Source organism: Hemiscyllium ocellatum, chromosome 5 (genome assembly GCF_020745735.1).
Source record: "Hemiscyllium ocellatum isolate sHemOce1 chromosome 5, sHemOce1.pat.X.cur, whole genome shotgun sequence".
NCBI classification, from domain to species: Eukaryota; Metazoa; Chordata; class Chondrichthyes; order Orectolobiformes; family Hemiscylliidae; genus Hemiscyllium; species Hemiscyllium ocellatum.
In genome coordinates, this window is record NC_083405.1 from 105,256,514 (window position 1) to 105,280,668 (window position 24,155).

At 40.1% G+C, this 24,155-nt stretch overlaps 1 protein-coding gene across 5 annotated transcripts in view; it reads right to left on the minus strand.

Annotated features, from left to right (window-relative positions):
- Window positions 1–2,140: 2,140 nt before the first annotated feature.
- Window positions 2,141–24,155, minus strand: part of LOC132815814 (partitioning defective 3 homolog) — an 810,799-nt gene continuing 788,784 nt past the window's right edge. For 4 of the 5 annotated variants that reach the window (XM_060825083.1, XM_060825081.1, XM_060825084.1 and 1 more), the window contains 3 exons: window positions 17,129–17,246; window positions 8,420–8,547; window positions 2,141–4,140 (listed from right to left, as the gene is read on the minus strand). In XM_060825083.1, the coding sequence (XP_060681066.1) occupies window positions 3,768–4,140; window positions 8,420–8,547; window positions 17,129–17,246 (619 nt within the window). In that variant the 3' untranslated portion in view covers window positions 2,141–3,767. The remainder of the gene's footprint in view (window positions 4,141–8,419; window positions 8,548–17,128; window positions 17,247–24,155) is intronic. The other variant, XM_060825082.1, reaches the window with a different exon arrangement.

The window sequence follows — 24,155 nt, forward strand, 5'->3', positions numbered from 1 at the left end:
AGTGTGTTGGTCGGTTTGTGGGCTACCATGATGCCAAGCGGTCTGAGTAGTCTGGCAGTTATTTCTGAGAGGTCTTTGATGTAGGGGAGAGTGGCTAGGATTTCTGGATGTGTTTTGTCTGCTTGTTTGGGTTTGTTGCTGAGAAATCATGCAAGGACTGTAACAAACACTACCTTGGATAAACAGGCAGACAACTAGCCACCAGGATACATGAACATCAATTAGCCACAAAACGACATGACCCTCTCTCACTAATATCTTTACATACAGATGTGGAAGGACACCACCTCAACTGGGACAACACATCCATCCTAGGACAAGCCAAACAGAGACACGCATGAGAATTCCTAGAAGCATGGCATTCCAACCGGAACTCTATCAATAAACACATAGACTTGGACCCGATTTACCACCCCCTGGGAAAAAGAACAGGAAAGTGCATCACCATAGGAAATGACATCATCAATCCAAAGAAACCCAAACATATAAACAGAAAGCAGGAATCATCAGCAATTCTTTTTCTGGAGACTCACTGAAGATGTATGGAGATGAAACGTCTGAAAATGAACCTTCCAACTCAGCGAGCAAATCCAGAACCTCAACCTGAGCCACAAATCTTCTGAAAACTCACTCATATTGGAATCAAAACATTAACTCTGTTTCTCTCCCCACTGATGTTGCCAGACCTGCCGAGTTTCTCCAGCATCTTCTGTTTTTATTTCAGATTTCCAACATCCATGGTATTTTGCTTTTACTTGGATATATGTTGTTTTGCTGTATCAAAGCTGTGTTACAATCACTGATGATTATTTGACGTTTCTCACTTAAAGGAATGAGTAGGAAGATGTATAAAATAAAGCAAAGTCCAGTAGCAAATGTGGTGACATAACTTGGAAACAATGCTTTGTTTCTCACTCCCTCAGTAAACAGCATAATCATAACAGGAATGTAATGGATCAGAAAATTCACCAGCAAGTGCATACATTAAAATATGATTTTACTCTTGTAATTCTTTGCTATACACTTGAGTGACAGCTCCAGAGACTGTAGCAAAATATTCTGTCTTTGTGAATGGTTGATCGTACCTTGCATTTTTTCGTACATATAGAATCAGCCTTTTCTGTGTAAAGGATCAGGCTTGTGTTATCCTCTGACCAAAAGACTAAGTGCAATAAAACTGATTCTGCATAACAGCCATGGCATCCTTCTGGGCTGCAAAACTCACTGATAAACATCAGTATTCAAAAATGTTTCAAAGTATTGCAACTGCTTATCAACCACTTGTTAAAGAATGATTAAAAATAGTACTTTGTAATCCATTGCTGTGCTTATTTTAACCATTTATTACAAATCTAGTTTAATCACTTCCCTAGAATATAGAACTCTACAGAACAGGAATAGTCCCTTTGGCCCACAGTGCTGTGCTAAACATGATGCTAAATGAAACTAATCCCTTCTGCCTGCCCTTGGTCCATATCCCTCTATTCCGTGCATATTCATGTGCCTTATCTAAAAGTCCCTTAAATGCCCCTATTATATCTGCTTCCACCATTACCCTGGCAGTGTATTTCACGCTCCTAGCACACTCTGTGTAAAACAAAAACTTGCCCCACATATCTCCTTTGAACGTTACCCTCTCACTTTAAATGCATGCCCTCTATTTTTAGGCATTTCAACTCTGGGAAAAGGATTCTGACTGTCAATCCTGTCTACGCATCTCATAATTGTATAAACATCTATCAAGTCTCCCTCTAGCCTCTGCCATTCAAAGAAAACAGCTTGAATTTTTCTAATGTCTCCTTAGAGCTCATCCCTCTAATCCAGGCAGCATCGTGACAACCCTCTTCTGCAGCCTCTCCAAAGGCTCCACATCCTTCCTGTAATGTGGGCAACCAGAACTGAACACAGTATTCTAAGCATGGCCTAACCAAAGTCTTATAAAACTCTAACATGACATCCTGACTCTTGTATTCAATTCCTTGACCAATAAAGGCAAGCATACCATATGCCTTCTTTATCACCCTATCTACTTGCGTTGCTATTTTCATGTTCAGTTCCCAATTGTGGGGGGAGAAAAGTCTTGACAAATAAACTAGCAAAATTACAGACTGTATTGCAAACAGGATGAAACAGTCTTTTTTATTCTGAGTGATATGTACAAGAAGGTTGTTTTATACACTGTGTAAAAGAGCCGTTAAAAATTGATTGCACTGTGCTTACATTTCATTTGAAACATTAGAGTAAAACTGGAATAAAGGCAACAACAAACAGGCAAACAAGACATCAATAGTTGTGCAGAGGTTTCACTTACACCAAAAAACAGCTCGACAACAAAAAAAAAGTGCCAAACAGAAAGAGGCATAGTCTTCCAGATTCACACAGTGCGCACTATATTTAGTGTGTGGGAGAAATGACCAAAATTCATTCTCTCTCATATCTGGAACTGTAGGCACTTAATTGTTCCAACCTCTGCATTCCACACTATTCATGGAACATCAAGCTTTTACAACAATTATGTAAAGGAAAGATTTCCAAATTCCCAAATGTACACTAGGTTCTCACTGTAAAAGCAATAATAAAATGTAAGTCACTTATTTGTATGTCTTTTTATATATTTATATATAAAAATGTATTTTCTTCTTTTCTTATTTTGAACTTGCAAAGATGTAATTGTATACTATAAAACCACTCACATCAGGTACAATACAAAGATATAATGGGCATCGGAAGCATTTAAATGTGGTCTCCTGCTTGACCTAATGTTTGCAATGTTACAGACTTGTCCAAAAAACCCATCGTGTTTCTCTTCCTTATTTTACCCATATTTTTCAATGGCCTGATGCAAGAAGCACGTTGCTGCTTGTCACCATGAAGGCTTGTAGTAGCCAGGATATCTGGGCTAACACTTCCTTTCTGCAGGTTATTGGCTGTAAACAGAACTGAAAGATGGAAGATTTAAAAAAAAATAAGTAACGGTGAATCCGCTCTCTCTTCCCTGAAATCATAATATTGGCAGTTACTCCTCTTCTCAATCAATGAATTAAAGGATTAGTGTACAGTGGTATGGTATGCTGCACATTTTATCATGTTCCACAGTTTTCAAAGGCCTTCTCAATCAGATTTAAAATATTACATGGTCTACAAGTACATTGAGATTAATTCTTTTTTGAAGTGTGACCTATTCCATTCAAAGACAGACAACATTTCTCCAAGAAAAGAATATTAAAATCGAAGACAATGAACCACAGAACATTTTCTCATCAATATTGAAGTGAATTTCGCATGTGAAATTGCCCCCTTGGGACAAATGTAGCAGAATTCCAGTATGAATCATTTTATGCCAAGCTGAGCATCTGTATCTATATGGGGGGAAATGGGGGCCATGTATCTCACAATACAGTAACAGAAGAGCATTGTGAAGGTAGTAAAACGAATCCAGCTACGAATTGCTAAAAATCAGTCACACTGTCTGGAGAAGAATCACAAGATTAGATCCTCATGACACCACACTTGTTCTTCTGCTTCCACCTGATTGTCAAACTGTGAGAAAGTCTTTCTGTTATCGACTGATGAATGTGACAGACAGAAGGAGGCAGATTAAGGCCAGTGAGTCTTTTCTCAAATTACTAAAGGCACTGGAATAAACATCATCACAAAAAACCTGCTACACGTTTGAAGGCCTTCTCCCTTGATATTCAGAGGAACATACTCTTAACTTTTTTAAAAAAGTGACTTATTGCCTTGCATGTTTACGTTCTAACTGCATGTCAGGGGTAGAATGGCCGTGCCTTGTCCTGCATTTGTAATCTGGACAGCCTGGCAACCTGAGAAGGGGACGGAGGGACATCTTGCCTGTAAGGACCTTTCGGAAGGCTGTAGCTGGGATCAGCTTTGTACGAGTCATAGTTGTTACGCCCTTCTGTAGGCTGATGATCTTTCTGTCGTTGTTCTTCTTGACGAAGCAGTTCTTGCGTTTCCATTAAAACCCGTGCATTGACGCCATGCCCTAGGTAGCCATTTCGAGAGCCCTGATAGCTTGAGTATCTGGGATTGTCCTTAGCACTCTGGAAACCATCACCAGGGACATAGCCTTTATCCCATGCTTCCTGAGTCATGGAACTGGAATTCTTTTTGCTTTGCCTGCAGGGAGCAAAAATGAGAAAAGCCATAGACAGAAATTTGGCTTTTACTTTGCCTCTTAATGGAAGTACGCAAGACATTAAATGCCAAGTGGGAACATACTAAACAACAGCCAAGACAATATTAATTATTCATAATTATCTTGTTCATAAATTATGCATATGTTATTGATAAATGCAATTATAATGTATCTGCATGATATCACATAATAAATCACAATCTTAGCCTAGTAGTTATAATTAAGTGCTTTACAGTCTCTTTTCCTGCAGTACAGAACAATACTTCTGTCAAAAAGTCTGGGATACTGATACTGTAGGTAGACTATGTTATTCACCTTGTTAAAAAAAAAGATGCAACGATAATTCCATACCATACTATTAGTCCCAGTGTTGATGGTATAGAAGTGTAGAGAAGTGCACAGTTTTACCAGTGGACTGCAATTGCCAGATTATAGTATCAAAGAACATTGGGAGATATATGATTTTATTCCTAATTCTTTGTAGTTGATCTTCATAACATAAAGAATTTTACTAAAATAAAAAATTCCCTATGTGACAACATTCTGACACTCCATTCTATCAGGAATATGAAGCGGCATGAATGAAAACATACATCAAGATGTTTGAGAGAAATGAATTTTAAACACAAGTTAAATGGCACTGAATTAATGTAGTTTCTATTCTTGGCTGTATATCAAACCTATAAAATGGTTTCACAAAATGCAGGGCAAATCCAATTCGGCTGAACATCACCATATCATTTTTTAAAAAAATCATTGGTGAAGTATTGGAAGTTGCTGTGAAACAGTTTCTCCTCAGCAATGGGTGAGGAGCCTTGATTCAAATTTGGACTCGAGATTTGGGGTGAGACTGACTGCCGTTGATAGCATGGTAGTATTTAACTAAGTGTGCAATCAGTAGGCTCTGACAAATTAAAGTAAATGCCAGAAAACATTCAGGGATGGACTGATAGTGTTAAGTAAAATTCATGCCATTCAAACATCATTATAATTCTCAAATTCCCTGCCATCCTGTCCCAGGCATGTTACCATTGACCAGGACCTTCACTGGAGCTGCCACAGAAATATGGAGGCCATAAGGAAAGGCCAGAAGTTTTCCATCTACTTGACATAATGTGCAGCTCCAAACTCAAGAACAAGCTTAACACCTTTGAGGTCAAAATAGCTCATTTTGGTTTGTGATTCACTCATGAGACATGGGTGTTGCTGTCTGGCCAGCATTTATCACCCAACCCTAGTTACCCTTGAGAAGGTGGTGATTAGATGCCTCTTGAACCACTGCAGTCCATGTAGGTAGACTTACAATATTGATAGGGATGGAATTCCAAGATTTAGATCCAGCGACAGTGACTCCCATGACAGTGACTTTCTCTGTCTGCCCAATTGTGTTTCTCTCTCTGGGTTCTTCTCCTCTCCTCCATCTTCTGCATATATTTCAATCATTTCTTCGCTACTATTAGTTCTGAAGAAGGATCACTGGACCGGAAATGTTAACTCTACTTGGTTGTGGTAGCAGCCCATGTGATGACAAGAAGGTTGGGAGTGTGTGGAGGTTGGGGTAAGGTCATGGAAGGTCATGCTCAGACCTGAAAATTATTGAACTCAACGTTGAGTCCCACAGGCTGCAGGGCCCCCAAACAGAAAATGAGATGCTGTTCTTCCAACTTGTGCTGAGCTTCACTGGAGTGATGCTGGCCAGGGAACAGCATGGTGTTGAAGTTGCAGGCAACTGGAAGCTTTTTTGTAGACAAAATGTAGGTGTTTTGCAAAGCAGTCACTCATCTCTATTTCATCTCTGCATTAATGATCAGACCACACTGTAAGCAACAAATACAGTAGACTAGATTCAGTGGACTGCAGGTAAATCACTGCTTCACCTGGAAGGTGTGCTGCAGGATTTAGACAGTGAGGAGGGAGGGAAGTAACACGCAGGCGTTACACCTTCTGTGTTTGCATGAACAGTGCCGTGGAGATGTGGGGATATGTTGGGAATGAAGGAGAATTGGAGCAGAGTGCCCTGGAGGGAACGACTTTTGTTGTCGTTCATGAGTGTTTGATAAGATATTTGCAAAAACCCATTTCCACAGCCACAGTTCATTCCTCAGTGACTGCCTCTGACTCACACTCACCCCACTAGAATTCCAACTCAAGTTTCATCCTTCGTGTTTTGAATCCAATCAAGATCACTGGTATATCTGTGATGTTCAACGCTCCTCAGACAGCTGCTCTCACTGCATCTTGAGACCCACACTCAGTGCCATGCGTCACCACATCCACACATTCAACCTCTCTCTCCAACAGCAACATATTAGCTGCCTCAGATTTGTCCTGCCCCCAGTTCCACTTCATTCCCCAGCTCATTCGATGTGCTAGCAAGAAACTTTTTCTTTTAGAAACTTCCTCCCCTTTTCTTCCTTCTGACTCCATTCCCTCTCCCAATGTCACCTCCTGTCATGTATTTACTTCTCCTTCTGACCTTCCGCTCTCTGATCCTGAATATTCGATAACACCTGCCCATTTACCACCTCCCTCCTCAGTATCTAAGGGCCCAATTATACCTCCCAGGTGAAGCAGCACTTTACCTGAACTTCACACTATCTAGTCGACTGCATTCGCTGCTAACAATGTGGTCTCCTCTACACTGGGGAAACGAAACGTAGACTAGGTGACCACTTCACAGAACACCTAAGTTCTGCCCACAAAAATGACCCTGAGCTTCCAGTTGCCTGCCATTTTAACACACAACCCTGCTCCCTTGCAAGCATCTCTGTCTAAGGCCTGCTGCAGTGCTCCAGCAAAGCTCAGCTTAAGCTGGAAGGACACCACCTCATTTATCACTTCTGGACCTGCACCTGCAGCCTTCACAACTCAATGTCGAGTTTGATAATTTTAGGGCTTGAGCACCTTCTCCCATGTCCTTACCCCAATCCCCCCACATCCCAGGCCTTGTCATCACATGGTTGTTTCCAAAGTTAATGGTCCTATTTCACAGCTATTCATATTCTTAAACTGACCTTTAGCCAATTTTTGTCTGCCCAACTGTTGCTATCTCTCTCTGCACTCCATCTCCACCTATCACTGACTAGTCCACCTTCTCCCACCCCATCTTCAGCATAAATATTAATCTTTTCCTAGCTACAATCAATTCTGAAAGGGCCTGAAACATTAACTCTGCTTTCTCTCCACAGATGCTGCCCAACCTGCTGAATTTTCTCAGCAATTTCTGGTGTTGTTGCAAACAGTAGTGATCCCATGTATCTGCTGCCCTTGTTCTTCCAGATGATAGTCCTTATGAGTTTGGAAACTTCTGTGACTGTGGAAATAGCCTTCTAAATGAGTTGACTTAAAGATGCCAATTTTCGATTGTGGCAGCCCAGTTCTTAATGGCACAGGTTGCATGGGAGGAAGCTCAATGTGGTTTGTGGCACATGTCCACCATTTTGAGTAAGTGAGATGTAGCCAATGTAAATTTATCTGAGTGATAGACATTTGTACAAAACATTTTGGTGAAAAGTCACAATATTTGAGTCCTCAAATAAGTAATTTACTGTATTACTTGTGTAATAAACTTTCATGTATCTGCACTTTTGTTTAATTTAGTTTTGTGCAAAAAGACGTTTATGCAGAGTGGCCCAAATAGCACACCAATAACATGTCTGACCTATTAAAACAACTGGAAGTTGTTTAAACTGAAATAGATGAATTATCAACATTTTATAGCCTACTGCCAACAAACGAGCCTGAAGACAGACATATGGCTGAAAGCCCCTGAAAAGCTGTCTTTTTTCAACACTTTCTAATCCTTGTGTGTATTGTTGGGTTAATTTAGACATACTAGGAAACAGCTGTCGCCAAATTCACTTGCAATAAACTGCCCAGCTAAGGTTTTTTTGTTGACTTTGCCCGTCAGAGAATTGCAGTAGCGTAATTGCACCATTTCGTTCTTAGAAAAACAATTTATTCAAACTGATTTGCAATTCTGGCAAAACTCTACTGTAAACAAGTGACCTTTAACTACTTCACTTTTATTTCCCCTTCATGACATCCAGAATTTTAATTTTTCCAACCACTGCACATTTGCAGAGCATGAGGGGCAATGAGAAAACATGCTTTTGAACCGCAAGCTATATTCATTATTCAAAACGTTTAATATGGAAGCCTTGTATGTAGATTTGTATGTCAATTACTTTTATGGCTTCAGGTATTAAAAAAACGAACCATCTCTGGCCTACTAAAGTCACGTGACTTTGATGCTCTTACCGTGGTAAGGAGCTGTACTGTCGCTGTGCCTGCTGGAAACTTTCCCTTTCTTCCTGTCTCTGTCGCTGGAGTTGAACCTCTACAGACACTGAATGCCGACCGCTTTGAGCATAGGGACCAGAGCTGGGCTAAAGAAGAATTACAAAGCAAGTCAATTAAAAGATTTTGGATTGGTCTTTTGTGACAGCCGATCAATAAGTCAACTGGAGTTATTGATAGGTAAATGTGTGAGGACTGCAGATGCTGGAAATTAGAGTTGAGAGTGTGGTGCTGGAAAAGCACAGCAGGTCAGGCAACATCCGAGGAGCAGTAGAGTCGACGTTTCGGGCCAAAGGCCATCATCAGGAATCTGTTTCCTGATGAAGAGCTTTTGCATGAAAAACGTCAACTCTCCTGCTCCTTGGACACTGCCTGACCTGCTGTGCTTTTCCAGCACCACACTGACTGAAGTTATAGATAGGTAACACACACCTCCAGAAGTGACTGTATAAAAATGAGCAGCTAATCTCTTCAAAAGGTTATACCAGTATCTAGAATTTCATGCCCTTAACTGTATTGGATTGGAAGTGGACATGGTGGTGGAGGGTGTAGGGGAGAGAAGAGGATTTAAAAATGATCAAGAGGCCCCAATCCTGGGACTTCTGTTCCCATTTTTAGCACTAGTTTTCACCAGTGTAGGGTAGAAGTGGGGGCTGCAAGCACATTCTACCTGCTAGGCCCATTGGGTGCCAGTTAGGTATTTCCTACTCCACTGCCATTTTCACGGAGTCGAGCCAGCTTCTCCATACTTGTGGTTTATGCTTCTCATGGCCTCTCTATGCCCACCTCTATCAATTCTATGTCCCCTCTGCTGCTGATGCCCCCACCATTCAATCCAGTATGAACTACATATAGAAGCAACAGAGGAAAGCAAAAAAAAAACAGGCATTTGTCTTCGAAAAAGTGAACCGTTGTTGCCACATACTCATAAAAGTCTCAATCAGGCAATCAATTAGGATTTAAGCAGGTGAAGCTTTACCCACTTCATGCTTTTTTCAAATTAACTGACACTTAGCCATCTGATTCTATTGAAACAGTTCTCCACCTATGTTCATTATGAATAGTTGGCTATGAACCAAGAATCACAAATGTATTAACATAGCAGGGATTATGTTTGAACAACTGAAGTGGATTGCTCACTTTATTTGATTGACATCTTTAAGTAGTTACAGGTAAGTCTTTCTGTGATTTCTATTGTCAATGTCCTGACATTTACTTAGACAGGAATAAGAAGTGTGAAGCGGGCAAAATTTCTCCAACTGAAAGTACATCTGTCCTGTCTGATTGGCACTTTTATGGGGTTGTAGGAACAGTATATTTTCTCAAAGAAGAAATTAGAACTTTTTTCTGTATTTGCATATTTATCAAATGGCATATTAGTCCAAAGATGTGCAGACGAGGTGAATTAGTCATGCTAAATTGCCCATAGTGACCAGGCATATGCAGGCCAGGTGGATTAGCCACGGAAATATGTGGGGTTACAGGGATAGGTTAAGGGGTCTGGTTGGGATGCTCTCTCGAAAATCAGTGTGGACTCAGGCCAAATGACCACACTGCAAAGATTCTATGATTCTAGTTCTGTAAGAATGTACAGAGAAGTAACCTAGTGGCCATGGAGAGAGAATGGAGTTCAGAGACGGGTACAATTTGATCACGGAGAAGGTGTGGGGAATGAGGTGGAGGGAGAATGTATGAAAGGTGAGGGCTAGATGGCCTAACAGTTTATAAACATCCAGGACAGAATCCCAGGGAACCAAGCTGAACCAACCACTCTGTCACCCCACTTCTCTGAAATAAAAATGGAGATAATGGAGTCCATTAAACCATTAATGGGTCTGCAAGTCAGTTTTTTGACTCGCTTCAGTAACAAAACTCAACACAATTTTTGAAACTATTATTTGCTTATAATTGTCAGATTCATTTTTCTAACTTATGGTGCAAAGATATAACAAAAACAATGGAAAGGTAGTTTCCAATTCTCTGATAGTATTTTGGGTCAAACTGTTGAACCTGATATAGTACTAGATATCTATTTAACACCCATTTCCTAGGCATACATTGAAAGTTATGTGCAATAATTATCCCATACCTCAATTACTGTAATTATTTCATGTCACATGCTTTAATACTACACTGGGGCTGTTAATTGGGTTATTTCTTTGAAACTGGAGTATTTCATGGCAAATGTATAAATTACAAAGGAAACATTGCAGCTTTAAGCACTGTTCTATGTAGCGAAAGGTGAACATTTATTGAGCTTGGCTATTTTGTGGCAGAACACATGATGTACCAAAACTGAAAAATATTTCTGGAAACACAACCAAATACAATTCACCTCAAAAACAATCAGTAAGCAGACTTTCATCCCCACTTTGTTTCACATTCCTCAAAAGAGCATAAACATCTGCACAAACATTATATTACACTGATGAAGCGTAATTATGAAAATTGTTTCCAGCTACAAAGCACTGAAAGGCACCCTTGGAAACAGTACTGCATTCTAAAACACAAATAATCCTAGATGGTGAACATGAACGCGTGAGACTGTCAAGATTTTCAAAATAAAAAGGTCAAAGATACATGTATGAGGTAGATAGGTTTACTAGAATGAAATGAAACTTTCTCGGGCTTTAACAAGCAGTAGCAAGGCCTAGGAATGCAAGGTGTAGGGAAGTGCTGAATCTGAATGGTCAGTTGTACCTCCTAAGCACGAGCTGAATATGTATTATCTCCTGAACTAAATATGAAAATTCTGCACAAGAAATTGTTCTGACCTTGCTAAGCGGAAGTTAGAGAACCTGGAATGTAATCAAATCTGTAAAACGAAGGGCAGGAGGAGATAAAGCACAAGCCTTTATTTGTCTTAGTCAGAATAGAACCATTAGCTGAAAATGTGTTGCTGGAAAAGCGCAGCAGGTCAGGCAGCATCCAAGGAACAGGAAATTCGACATTTCTGGCATAAGCCCTTCATCATAGAACCATTATCCAGTTTTACTTAAACTCCAATGTACATTTTAATATGGTGTTAATTTAATCCATTCATTCTAAACTTGAATCATAAAAATCATACAGTGGAGAAGACCATTGTTCTGCCAATATGTGTGCACCATTGTTAACTCTTTAATTGAAGCTATCTACTCTAATCCCATTTTCCTGTCTGAGTCACACTTTTTTTTTAATATTCTTCCTTTGCAAATACATATCAAATTTACTTTTACAGCCTCTGTCTCAATGGCCAGTAGTGCAAAAGAATTCCATAATCTAGTAAATCCACTGCGCAAAAAGACTATCCTCCGAACTTTTGCTTTGGTCTTCATGTGATGGTAATCTCGAGTCATTGCTCCTTCATTGCTGTTCCAGAGAAAATAATTTTTTTTCTGCATGAGCAGAAAAACCCAGTTAAATCCCTCATTAACCTTCTTTGCCTCAGTATTAAAATCCTAATTTCTTCATATTCAGGCACACACATTATTTGTGTCATTCTATTGAATCTTTGCTGTACTGTTCCTCCAGCAACAGTCTACAGTTGGGCATTTACTATAAACCTACATACTCCATAACTATCTGGACTACGCCTCCTCGGACCCAGTATCCTGCAAGAACTCCATTGGGTCAGATGAGAAGATATGCATTTTCCAAGCATCACAGATGTCCAGTTATTTTAAACATCATGCTTTTCCCCTCCTCTGTCATCCTGACAGTCTTACACCATATCTCCTCCATTCCCTGCTCCACTGCTCTAGTCCCCTCCCCCCCAACGCAATAAAGACAGAGTCACCCTTGTCCTCACCTACTAACCCATCAGTCTCCAATGTATCATTCTTAAACAGTTGCACCAATCCCAACTGAACCCCACCACCAAGAACATCTTCCCCTCCCCACCTATGTGTGCGTTTCTAAGGACCGCTTCCTTTGTTAATTGTTGGTTTGCACCACTCTCCCCACCAACACTTCCGAACCCCCGGTACCTTCCCCACAACCATTAAAGATGCAAATCCTGCTGGCAAACCATCCCCCTCACCTCCATCCAGGGTCTCAAACAACCCTTCCAGGTGAGACAGAGGTTCATCTGCCTCTCCTCCAACCTAGTTTACTGTATCCAGGACTTCAAATGAGGTCTTCGCTACATCAATGAGAAAAAAATGTAAACTCAGGGCACTTTTCAACAAGGGGCTGACCTGACCTCCCAGTCACCACCCATTTCAATTCTCCTTTCCATTCCTTCTCCAACATGACCACCCTCAGCCTCCTCTGTTGCCATAGCAAATTAGACCGCAAATTGGAAGAACAACACCTCATCTTCTGCCCCGGAAGCCTATAGCCCAGAGGGCTCAACATGGAGTTCTCTAATTTCAAATAACCTCACTCCCATCTCCCGACTCCATTTCCAGCCCCTCCCCCTCTTTTCTAATCCTCTCACCAACCCTTCCTTCCAGCTACCAACTTCATTCATTCCTCCCATCAACCAACCAGGTTGTACCCACTACCTGTGTTCACCTATCACTACTCCACCACACTGCCCCTCTCCTCACCCAAACCGTCCCCCCATCAACACCCACCCCCCCCCCCCCCCCCACCGTTTATTTGCAGCTCCCCTCGCACCCACCCCCATTCCTGAAGATGAGTTAAACCAGGAACTTTGGCTTCTCCAACTCCTGATGCTGCCTGGCTTGTTGTGTTCTTCTAGCCTCTTGCTCAATCTTACCTTGGATTCCAGCATCTGCAGTTTTTTTGTTTCATACTATTTCCAATCCCTAGTATCCTGAAGGTCATAATGGAATGACAACATGTTGCATAAAGATTAAAAATCACTGTTGTCACCTACATTGAGAATCTATTATATATTCAATAGTACTTGAGACAATGTTGAAAGTTTTACTGTTCTCATGAAAACAAGTTACCATTTGTAGGATTCCACAGTATGTACATTCACACAGAAAATGGCATATTTACAAATTTAAGCATCCATAGATCAACTGCCTTGTTCATTAGATCATTGTTGCCTTGACCTGATGATTGAACATGAATTCTAAATAGATACACACCTTAATTGTACATCATATAACTAATTACAGTTTATCTTTCACATGTTTATTCTGCAATGTGCACTGCACTTTTCATGCATTTGCTTTGATAAATTCTGTACTGACCAATCATATTGGAACCTTGTAGATGCAAATGTCACTTTAGAGTGGAACATCTAAAACTTTGGAGTTGGCTCCCACAATAAACATCAGATAGACAACACACTGAATGAAGTTCCTCCATTCTGTTTCAAGATTGTGTCCTGCCTTTCAGCTTCAGTATAGTTTTATTTAATACAACAATATAAATATTTCCATGTGCTGCTCTAATGTTTGGCCTTTTGTAAGCTTGATTGCAACTTTTGTTTAGTTAGTCCATTTGCGATGAATTATGTAAACTGTTGTGGCGTGGTATTTGCCAAGAGCTGAGTAGAGAACCTGTCAAACCCCCAACGTGTTTTCTACATGGAAGAAAAAGAGCAGACTTCCTTGCTTTCTGCATTCAAAATGCTGATCCAAAGATACAACAATGCCCCAACTTATTATGATTATGTTTAACTTAAGGTCATACCCTGGTTAAAAAAAAATCCGGGTGAGAAGAATTACCAAAACAATGGGAAAATGTCCATAGCGAGGATGATGAATGAAACTACCATGTAGCTTGGTTAACAAAACAAAAACAAAAAAAACTTTTTCCATACAACAATTTGATGGCCTTTGATGAGACATGCAGTAACATTAAAAACCCATAGATTGTTCAAGCTCTGATTCATGACTCAGCTCAGAACCATTGTTTTAAATAAGAAATAAACAATTCTACTTAAATAAAAAATATATATGTGTTCCCGTTATGTTCAGGTTTGATCATAAGCTGCAATTCCACACTGATTTAAACTCATGTACTTAACCCTGCAATTTAGGAAATCATTCTATTCTTTAAACTAATTGTGCCCCTTAGGAATCCACTTCGTTCATTACAGGAAACTATAAACTGAGGTTAAAATAGTCTGTTTAAAACTGTTATGAAATTTAAATACACAACAGTTTGCTCTTTGACCTACAGTAGTTAAGTTCCAAGTCTTTCAGAGTCCAAGCTTTTCTCACAGTCCTAGTTCCCAAACCATATGTTCGTCCTTCTCTCCCTTCACCCCAGAAGATAAGGTACATTCTGCAGAACGGAAGCTTGCTAACAAAATAATGCTGCACAATGGAAAGTGACATGCATTTCCACAGAGAGAAACAACGTTGTTTGACAATGGAAACAGAAGTCCAGACTATAATGTAAAACACAGATTTTTATCTTTAATGCAATTTAAATATAAATGGAATATTGACACTTTCATTATTAACAATTTTTAAAAAAATGCTGATTCTGGTAATGTGGTTTGTTATAAAAATTGATTTATCAAATACAGGGAGAACTTGCCATTTGGATACAGAACTGGCTAAAAGGTAGAAGACAGAGGATGGTGGTGGAGGGTTGTTTTTCAGACTGGAGGCCTGTGACCAGTGGAGTGCCACAAGGATAGGTGCGCGGCCCTCTACTTTTTTGTCATTTACATAAATGATTTGGATGTGAGCATAAGAGGTACAGTTAGTAAGTTTTCAGATGACACCAAAATTGGAGGTGTAGTGGACCGCGAAGAGGGTTACCTCAGATTACAACAGGATCTGGACCAGATGGGCCAATGGGCTGAGCAGTGGCAGATGGAGTTTAATTCAGATAAATGCAAGGTGCTGCATTTTGGGAAAGCAAATCTTAGCAGGATTTATCCACTTAATGGTAAGGTCCTGGGGAGTGTTGCTGAACAAAGAAACCGTGGAGTGCAGGTTCATAGCTCCTTGAAAGTGGAGTCGCAGGTAGATAGGGTAGTGAAGGCGGCATCCTTTATTGGTCAGAGTATTGAATACAGGAGTTGGGAGGTCATGTGCGGCTGTACAGGGCATTGGTTTGGTCACTGTTGGAATATTGTGTGCAATTCTGGTCTTCTTCCTAACGGAAAGATGTTGTGAAACTTGAAAGGGCTCAGAAAAGATTTACAAGGATATTGCCAGGGCTGGAAGATCTGAGCTACAGGGAGAGGCTGAACAGGCTGGGGCTGTTTTCCCTGGAGTGTTGGAGGCTGAGGGGTGACCTTATAGACGTTTACATAATTATGAGGGGCATTGATAGGATAAGTAGACAAAGTCTTTTCCCTGGGGTTGGGGAGTCCAGAACCAGAGGGCATAGGTTTAGGGTGAGAGGGGAAAGATATAAAAGAGATCTAAGGGGCAATGTTTTCACGCAGAGGGTGGTACGTGTATGGAATGAGCTGCCAGAGGAAGTGGTGGATGCTGGTACAATTGCAACATTTAAGGGGCATTTGGATGGGTATATGAATAGGAAGGGTTTGGAGGGATACGGGCCGGTGGGACTAGATTTTTGGTTGGGATATCTAGTCTGCATGGGCGGGCTGGACCGAAGGGTCTGTTTCCATGCTATGACTCTATAACTCTAATTGATTTAGCATTAGAACAAAATGAACATTATACTCAACATCACAGAACAGTGACGTTTTGAATGCCAAGTTTACTACTACTATACATTTTCTAGTAACATTTTCAAAATAATGTCACAGCTCCCACTGATCCTAACTTAGAGAATATGTAAAAGTGTGCAATTTGGCACATTTCCCCAGCAACATGCTTATTGGGATTTCACAGTGAACATAGCTTGTCATAGGTGCAATGCATGTTCTACACAACATTATCTGTTCGTTATCTCCGAACAAAATGAATGAGCACATTTAACACACGGTACTGTAAAATGGAGGCAATCAGTTGATATGCAAGCATGGATCTATGCATTTGCATCTATGAGGCTGTTTCATATCATAAATTTATTCTTACAATTTTCCCTGCCTGCAGACATCACCAACTCACTGCCTAAAGCTGCAGAGCCCATCAGAAGCAATGACTGTTGGCAGGAGGCAGCAGGAAAAGTATAGTAAGTAGCAAGTATACAGTGATTATTTTTTAATTATCATGCCAACATAGATGTATTATCATGAAAAGGTGACAGTATGCTCAAATCAATGCACCCTTAGCTATAAACAAGCATGGCTTTATATTTTACATTCAAGGTTTTGAACAAGCAGTCATGAGAATCAATCCCATTACAAAGTCCCAGACTAAATAAAAGCTTGACTTGTTTTAAGTTGCATTGAAAGTGTTAACTTCAAGTACTTTTAGATATGTCTGCAACAGCATAGTTCACCATTAACTGGACCACACCCAGAACTTGATTTGAAAAACATACATCACCAATACAATGCAAAACACCCAGTCTGGAGTGGATCTCATTTTGTTTTAAGAACAAAGATTGTCCCTGAAGAAGAATGGGATAGTCTAGTAAATCAGAATAGCATTATGTTCTCCACGCAGATTGTGTCCACTCAAGCAATGGTGAGTTAATATTGCATGCGATCAAATTATCAATGATGCGCCACAGATGCAGATAAGGGGTTAGCAGTGAACAGGTCAAAAGGTATACGACTCTTCACTGCATTTACTGCATACGGGCCCATTAGGATCAGTGTTTGCAGATGCTGCCATTTAGTTAAAGTTCTTTGCCCTCCGTCCCCAGCTGGACAGTCTAAACACTCACCCAAGGCTGTTCAAAACTGTATGTACGTCGCCGGTCCTCAAGCTCCTCTTGTTTTGCTTGCTGGAACTCATTTCTTAGCTTTTGTATCCGATCGTGGTTACTGGGAGCGAGTCTGTTGCTAGGACAGAAAAGGAAAGGAAAAGAAACTGAAATACGTGAAACAACACAGTGCATTAAGCAGAGCTAATACAATTCACCTCAAGGTTGACAAAACTGGTAGCACAGATTTCACTTTTAATTTACTGGTGTGTAAATCAAGCGAAGTGATGAGAAAACCAGCTGGCAAGCGGCTGCTGTTAACATTTGCTTCTTCCCAGCTATCAAATTCACAGATTCATGCTGGGGAAATCACCAACACTGGAAGGTAAATCAGTCACTCAGACATATTTGCATACGTACAATTCAATATCTTTTTATTGCAAAATGAAGTAACCTTATCACCAGTGGGTTCTAACTGGAAAGAATAATTCTCCACAGGAAAGAAATGTGTCCAATTTTAATTTGCACTGGAAACGTGTTGTCCTCTGCTTCACCTGTTTCTCAGTTCCGCACTGAAAGGACCTTTGTAAACAGGGCCCCATGAAAATCAATACTGCAGATTAGTTCATCAATTTTAACAGAGGCATCAATCACTTTGGATTTTAGAGCTAATTACCTAATCAATGAAACAAAATCCACATGTGAAGAGAGACTAATCAAAATATCCAAAGTCTAAGTGAATATAATGTTCTTAAGTCCTAAAGATCAAGGACTGTATACCGAATAATTACAACCTTAAATATGGCATAAAATAGATTCCAAGCATTTTGAATAATTGACATTGTGACAACATTTATTTCAATTATATTGATTTTTTTTGTAACCATTCATCATATGCTGATCAGCCATGATCTAACTAAAAAGTTTGAGGTCCTGAATGACTACTCGTCATCTAATAGTTAAAGCAAAGTTAGATCAGTGTTTATACATTTCCCACGGACCCTTTCTTTAGAATAGATTAGATTAGATTAGATTTCCTACAGTATAGTGGCTGGATGTGTCTGGTTATACTAATATCATGCAAAATCCTTCAATCTAAGGATAGAGTTGGATAGTCAGACTGTGTTGGGATGACCTTAACAGATGTGTACCTTCTGTGAACTATTTCAGAATCAGAGAACTGTTCCAGTGCAGGGACACATCTCATTCACACTTGTTCTCTGCTTTGTACCAATCTCCTGCTTTTCCTCCATAATTTTGGTTCTACTTAACTAATCATCTAAGACCCTGTTGAAAGCCTCAACGTGAACCCGCACCCTCCACATTTCCAGTTGGCATGTTCTCAGACTCTCTTTACTCAATGTGTGTAAAAGTTCTTTTTATTCTCACATCACGCTTGCTTATAAAATATTTTAAATATTTGCCCTCAGGTTCACAATTATTTTTATAACCAGGAAATTTATTCCATATCCACTCTGTGCAGATCTCTCACTATTATGAAAAATTCCATCAAATCTCCCCTCAGCCTTTTTCTCTCCAAATAAAACAGTTACACATCTCCAATCTATCTCCGTAACTGAAGTTTCTGAACCCTAAAGCCAGACAAGTAAACCTCTTCTGCACTCTCTCTAACGCGTTCACCTACATCCTGCATTGTGGCACACAGAATTGCAGACAATATGCTAGCTGTATCCTAACCAATGTTTTTATATAGTTCTGACCAAACCTTGTACACTATGCACCATTAATGAAATGTAGAATAGTGTCTGATTTATTAAATGCTCTATCTTCTTGACTCTTTTAATGACGTCAATCTGGATAAATGTGAGGTGATGTACTTGGTCAGGACAATTAAGGTGAGGGAATATATGATGAGCAGTAGGACTTTGGGAATCACGGAGTATCAGAGGGACCTTGGTGTATATGTTCATCGATCCCTTAAATTAGTGGGTCAGATTGGTAAACTGGTTAAGATGACATATGGAATTGTTGCCTCTATCTGCTGAGGCATGGAGTTTCAGGATGGGGAGGTTATTTTGGAACTGTATCAAACATTGGTTAGGCATACTAACCAACTGCATACTACTAACAGTGTATGCAGTTCTAGAATTATAGGAGGGATGTGATTGCACTAGAGAGGGTGCACAGGATGTTGCCTGGGCTGGAGAGTTTTAGTTATGAAGAGAGATTTAATAGACTCCTTGAAGCAGAGGAGAGTCAGCAGGAAAATGAGTGAGATGTATAAAACTGTGAGGGGCACGTATGGGAAGAAACTTTCCTTTGATGAAGGGATCAATGAACAGATGGCATTGCTTTAAGGTAAGGACAGGAGGTTCAGAGGGGATGTGAGGTAAGTCTCTGCATGCCCTTTGTACCAAGATGTATCACTGCACATTTCTTTGCATTGATCTTCATCTGTCACCCATCACCCCCACTCCAACTTGTCAATGTCGTTCTGAGGTTCCAACTGTCATGACAACATAAGAAATAGGAGCAGCTGGAGGACAATCGGTCTCTCGAGTAGTCAACAGCTAATTTGCCCCATGCTTCAACTCCTCTTTGGTGCCAGCTCCTCATATTCTTCAACTAGCTGATATTTCAAAAATATGTCCATTTCTTCTTTAAACACTTTCAGCAATCAAGCCACCACAACTCTATGAGGTTGACAATATTTTTTCCTGAGAATTCTAGACAGTCACTACAGAATCTGATTAAAACATTTCAGAATATCACCCAGTTTACCTCTGAGAAACTGTCTACATGGCTCTGAGAATGACAGTAAGATGTACAAATAGACAGATCAATTCTCACTATTCAGCAGGTGTTGAGTGTTTGGAATAGATTGTTCTGGGCAACTGTGCAAAATCAGAAACTTTGAGGAAGAGTTGAACAGGCACTTGGCAGGAAAATACATTTAGAGATATGAGTACTGATCTGTCTACTCCTGAAACAGACCGCTGTAGTCATATGTTTACCTAGAATTACAAAATAAGTTAGGAAGGAAAGTAAAAGAAAAATGCTATCAATTCTGGAAATCTGAAACAGAAACAGAAAACAGTGGAGAAACTCAGTAGGATTGGCAGCATCTTGGAAAAATGAATAGAGTTAACATTTGGAGTCTGATAAGTCGCTTCATTCGAGCTAAGAGGAACTATGAGAGCGTTTAGAAGTGGTGTTATATTGGAATCCAAAGGTCAACTCTGTTTCTCTCTCCACACATGCTGCCAGACTTGGTGAGTTTCTGCTTTTAAGTTAAAAATTCCTGGTGAAGAAAAGGTCATATTTTCTTCAAAAATAAAATTAGTAGTTAATTTAAAAAGAGAAATAGTTAGAAGGTACAGAAAGGAAGCATGATATAGTATTAAGCTCAGATCCCTTAATATCGAGGAACATTGGAAGCTGATAGGCTTTCAAGTACTAACTGTAAAGAACTATGGACACAAACAGAGCTTACTAACAAAATATTTCTAAGGGCCTGTCTCTATAGCAGTAACATTCTAAAAGATGTCTTCTCCTTCACCATTACATTGATCTCAGAAGATTTTAGTATGTTATATCTGACCAGATCATGGCAAAATATAAGTGCAAAATACCAATTATGAAGACCTTTAAGAAAGAACTAAGTGAAATCCATTCTGTAATAAAGATCATATAATCTTACAGTTTGCAAGGAGTTCATTTGACCCATTGGCTCCCAAAAGAACCACCCAACTAGTCCTATGCTTCAGCCCTATCTCTGTGGCCCTCTAAATTTATCAGTTTCAAATATATATCCTGTCCTCTTTTGGCACATCCTACGCAATCAGCCTCCATCACTCTTCCAGATAGCACATTTCAATTCCTGACAACTCTCTGAGTAAAGAAGTTTCTCCTCCTCTCATTCCTAGCTCTTTTGATGACAATCTTGAAATTGTGACCCCCTAGTTACTGACATGCCAACTTTGGACACAGAATATCCTTCTTTACCCTGGCAAAATTGTTCATAATTTTGAATACCTCAATAAGGTCACCTCTCAATCTTCTCTGCTCCAAGAAGAATAAGCCCAACCTCTCTCTTTTCGGGCTCTGGCCCGAAACGTCGAATTTCCCGTTCCTTGGATGCTGCCTAACCTGCTGTGCTTTAACCAGCAACACATTTTCAGCTCTGATCTCCAGCATCTGCAGACCTCACTTTTTACTCACACATTCCTGGTATCAGTCTAGTAAATCTCTGTTGAACTCTGTCCAGGGCTTTAACATCCTTCCTGAATTAAGGTGCCCAAAATTGAAAACAACACTCCAAATGGGGGCTAACCAATGATTTGCTGTAGCATCACTTCCTTGTTTTTAATAGAAACCAATACAGAATTTTAGAATTTCTGTTAAAAATTTTACTGGTGTAAATCATTAAAATATACAAGGGCTTTGTACTCCAGGTGAGAAAATTGCACTTGAAAAAAAAACCAGTGGATTATCTGCAATTTTTATACTAATAAACGAAAAGGTGTGAGAAAGCCGCCCATTCCAAATTTCAAAGTGAAGTGTCTAGAATAATTTAAGATAGATCAAGTAGCAGCTAAATATCGTCGCTACACCCTTGAGCCCCTTAGAACTTGCAATCATAGGATACAATTTTCACTGAATATTATGCATTTAAATAAATCAATTACTTTGGAAAATTACAGATACTTGTGTTATATATCTATTTGTTATTAATAGCAGACATAGCTTGGTAAAGAATGTTTCTTACATGATGTGGAACTAGTTTTTGAAGAGCTCCTGCTGTCAGCCTCCCACACAGTTTTGTAGGACATCATTTCTCAATCTTTTCTTTCAGATAGCGAGTGCTGATTTAAAAATGTGGCTGTTCTCCAACTCAGATGGGTGGACTGGTTATCATTGCAGACACGCTTTATGTTCTGAATAAATAAATCCAGAATCTACAAAAGGTCTAGAGAAGTCATTGGGATTCAATGCTATTTTGAAGTGAAATGAATGGCAACTGGAGCCCAACAGAATTATAGGCAAAAAGACAAATCAGAAATCAGAGAATAATTGGAAGATTGCCCGAGTTGGGGCACATGTTCAACAATATAACACATCTTTAGCACTGCAATGAAAAGCTAGCCTGGATTAACGTGTCAAGTTCTGGACTGAGGCTTTAATTTAACCTCTCTAATCCCACTTTCCTGCTCCTCACCCATTCCTTGATTTTGCTGGAAATTTAAATCCCACACTAATCCCATGATTGAAGCAGAGTCAATATATATTGCAGTAAAACATTTAACCTCCTAATGCTATTCATGTCCAAAAATGTGTTCCACACTCCTTTTTATCTTACTATTAATCCAGATATAAATCTCAAATAAAGGCAGACCAATCTTTCATGGGATAGAGCCATTGCTGACTAGGTCTGCATCTATTGTCCATCTCTAATTGACTTTCGGAAGATAGCAGTGAACATCTTCTTGAACCAACATAGTTCTTTGAGTGTAGGGACACCCACAGAACTGCGAAGAAGAAAATTCCAGGACGTTGACTGAGCAATTGTGAAGGATTGGTAATAAGTTCCAAATGTTTTGGAAGGATTTACAGGGTGGTGATTCCCATCCATCTGCTGCCTTTGTCCATTGAGGCGCGAGAAGTCATGGGTTTGATAGTTGCTAAACAAGAAACTTTGGTGAGTTTGTGCAGCACATCTTACAGATGGTACACACTTCTGCTAATATTGAAGATCATGGAGGGATGCCTATCAAGTGGATTGTTTGTCCTGGATGGCACCAACATCTTGAGTGTTGTTGAAGATGCAGCCAACTAGGAAAGTTGAGTGTATTCCATCATACTCTCGACTTGCACTCTGTAGATAGTGGAAAGTGAGGACAGCAGATGCTGGAGCTCAGATTTGAGAGTGTAGTGCTGGAAAAGCACAGAAGGTCAGGAAGCTCCTTGGATGCTGCCTGACCTGCTGTGCTTTTCCAGCACTACACCCTCGACCCTGTAGATAGTGGGCAGGCATTGGGGAGAGAAGTAGTGAGTTACTCACTGCAGAACTCCTAGCTTCTGATCTGCTCTTGTCGCCAAGTTTTATATGGCTGGTCCAGTTCAGTTTCTGGTAACCCCTAAGATGCTGTAGTAAGGGATTCAGGGATGACAATTCCATGAACACATGGGAACAATGATTTGAGATGGTTATTGATTGGCACGTGTTGCAAATGTTGTCTGGCACTTATCAGCTCCGGCTCTTGTCGGAAGTGAACAGGGACTGCTTCTGTATCTGGACGATAGTAAACGTTCTGAAAAACGATGCAATCATCAGCAAACATCCAAACTTTTGTCCTTTTAATGGAAGGAAGGCCATTGATAAAGAATTAAAGATGGTTATGCCTAGGACACAACCCTAAGTAAATCCTACAGTGATGTCCTTGAACTGAGATTATTGACCTCTAAGAAGCACAACCCTCTTCCCTTGCACCAGGCATGACTCCAACAAGCAGAGAGTTTTCCTCATGTTTCTCCCTGACTTTAGGTTTGCTTGGACTACTTGATGCACTGCTTCAATCAAGACTGTAAGGAAGCTAAGGCGGAGTGTATTTTTGATGACCAAGTGCATCATTTGGTTGATGTTGAGAGTTGACTGTTAGCGAGGTAATTGATTGGAAAGGATTTGACCTGGGATTATGCACAGGTCACACTTGGGCAATTTTCCACTTAATGAGTAGAGGCCAATGTTAAAGCTGTAGAACAGCTTGGCTAGGTGAATGGCTAATCATGGTGGACAATATAAGTGCTACAATGTTGACAGGGTCTATGACCTTTGCAGTATCCAATGCTTTCAGCTGTTTCTCAGAATGAATCAGATTGGTTAAGATTAGTGTCTGTGATGCTGGGAAAGCTTGGATGGATCATCTATTCAGCACTTCTGTGCTGGACTCCCCTATTATTGATGATGGCATTTGCGATGACTCTTCCTCATGTTGCTTATTTAATTGTCCACCACCATTGGCAACTGGATGTGACAGGATTGTGCAGTCTATGGGATTGCTTAACCCTGTCGATTGCATGTCACTTC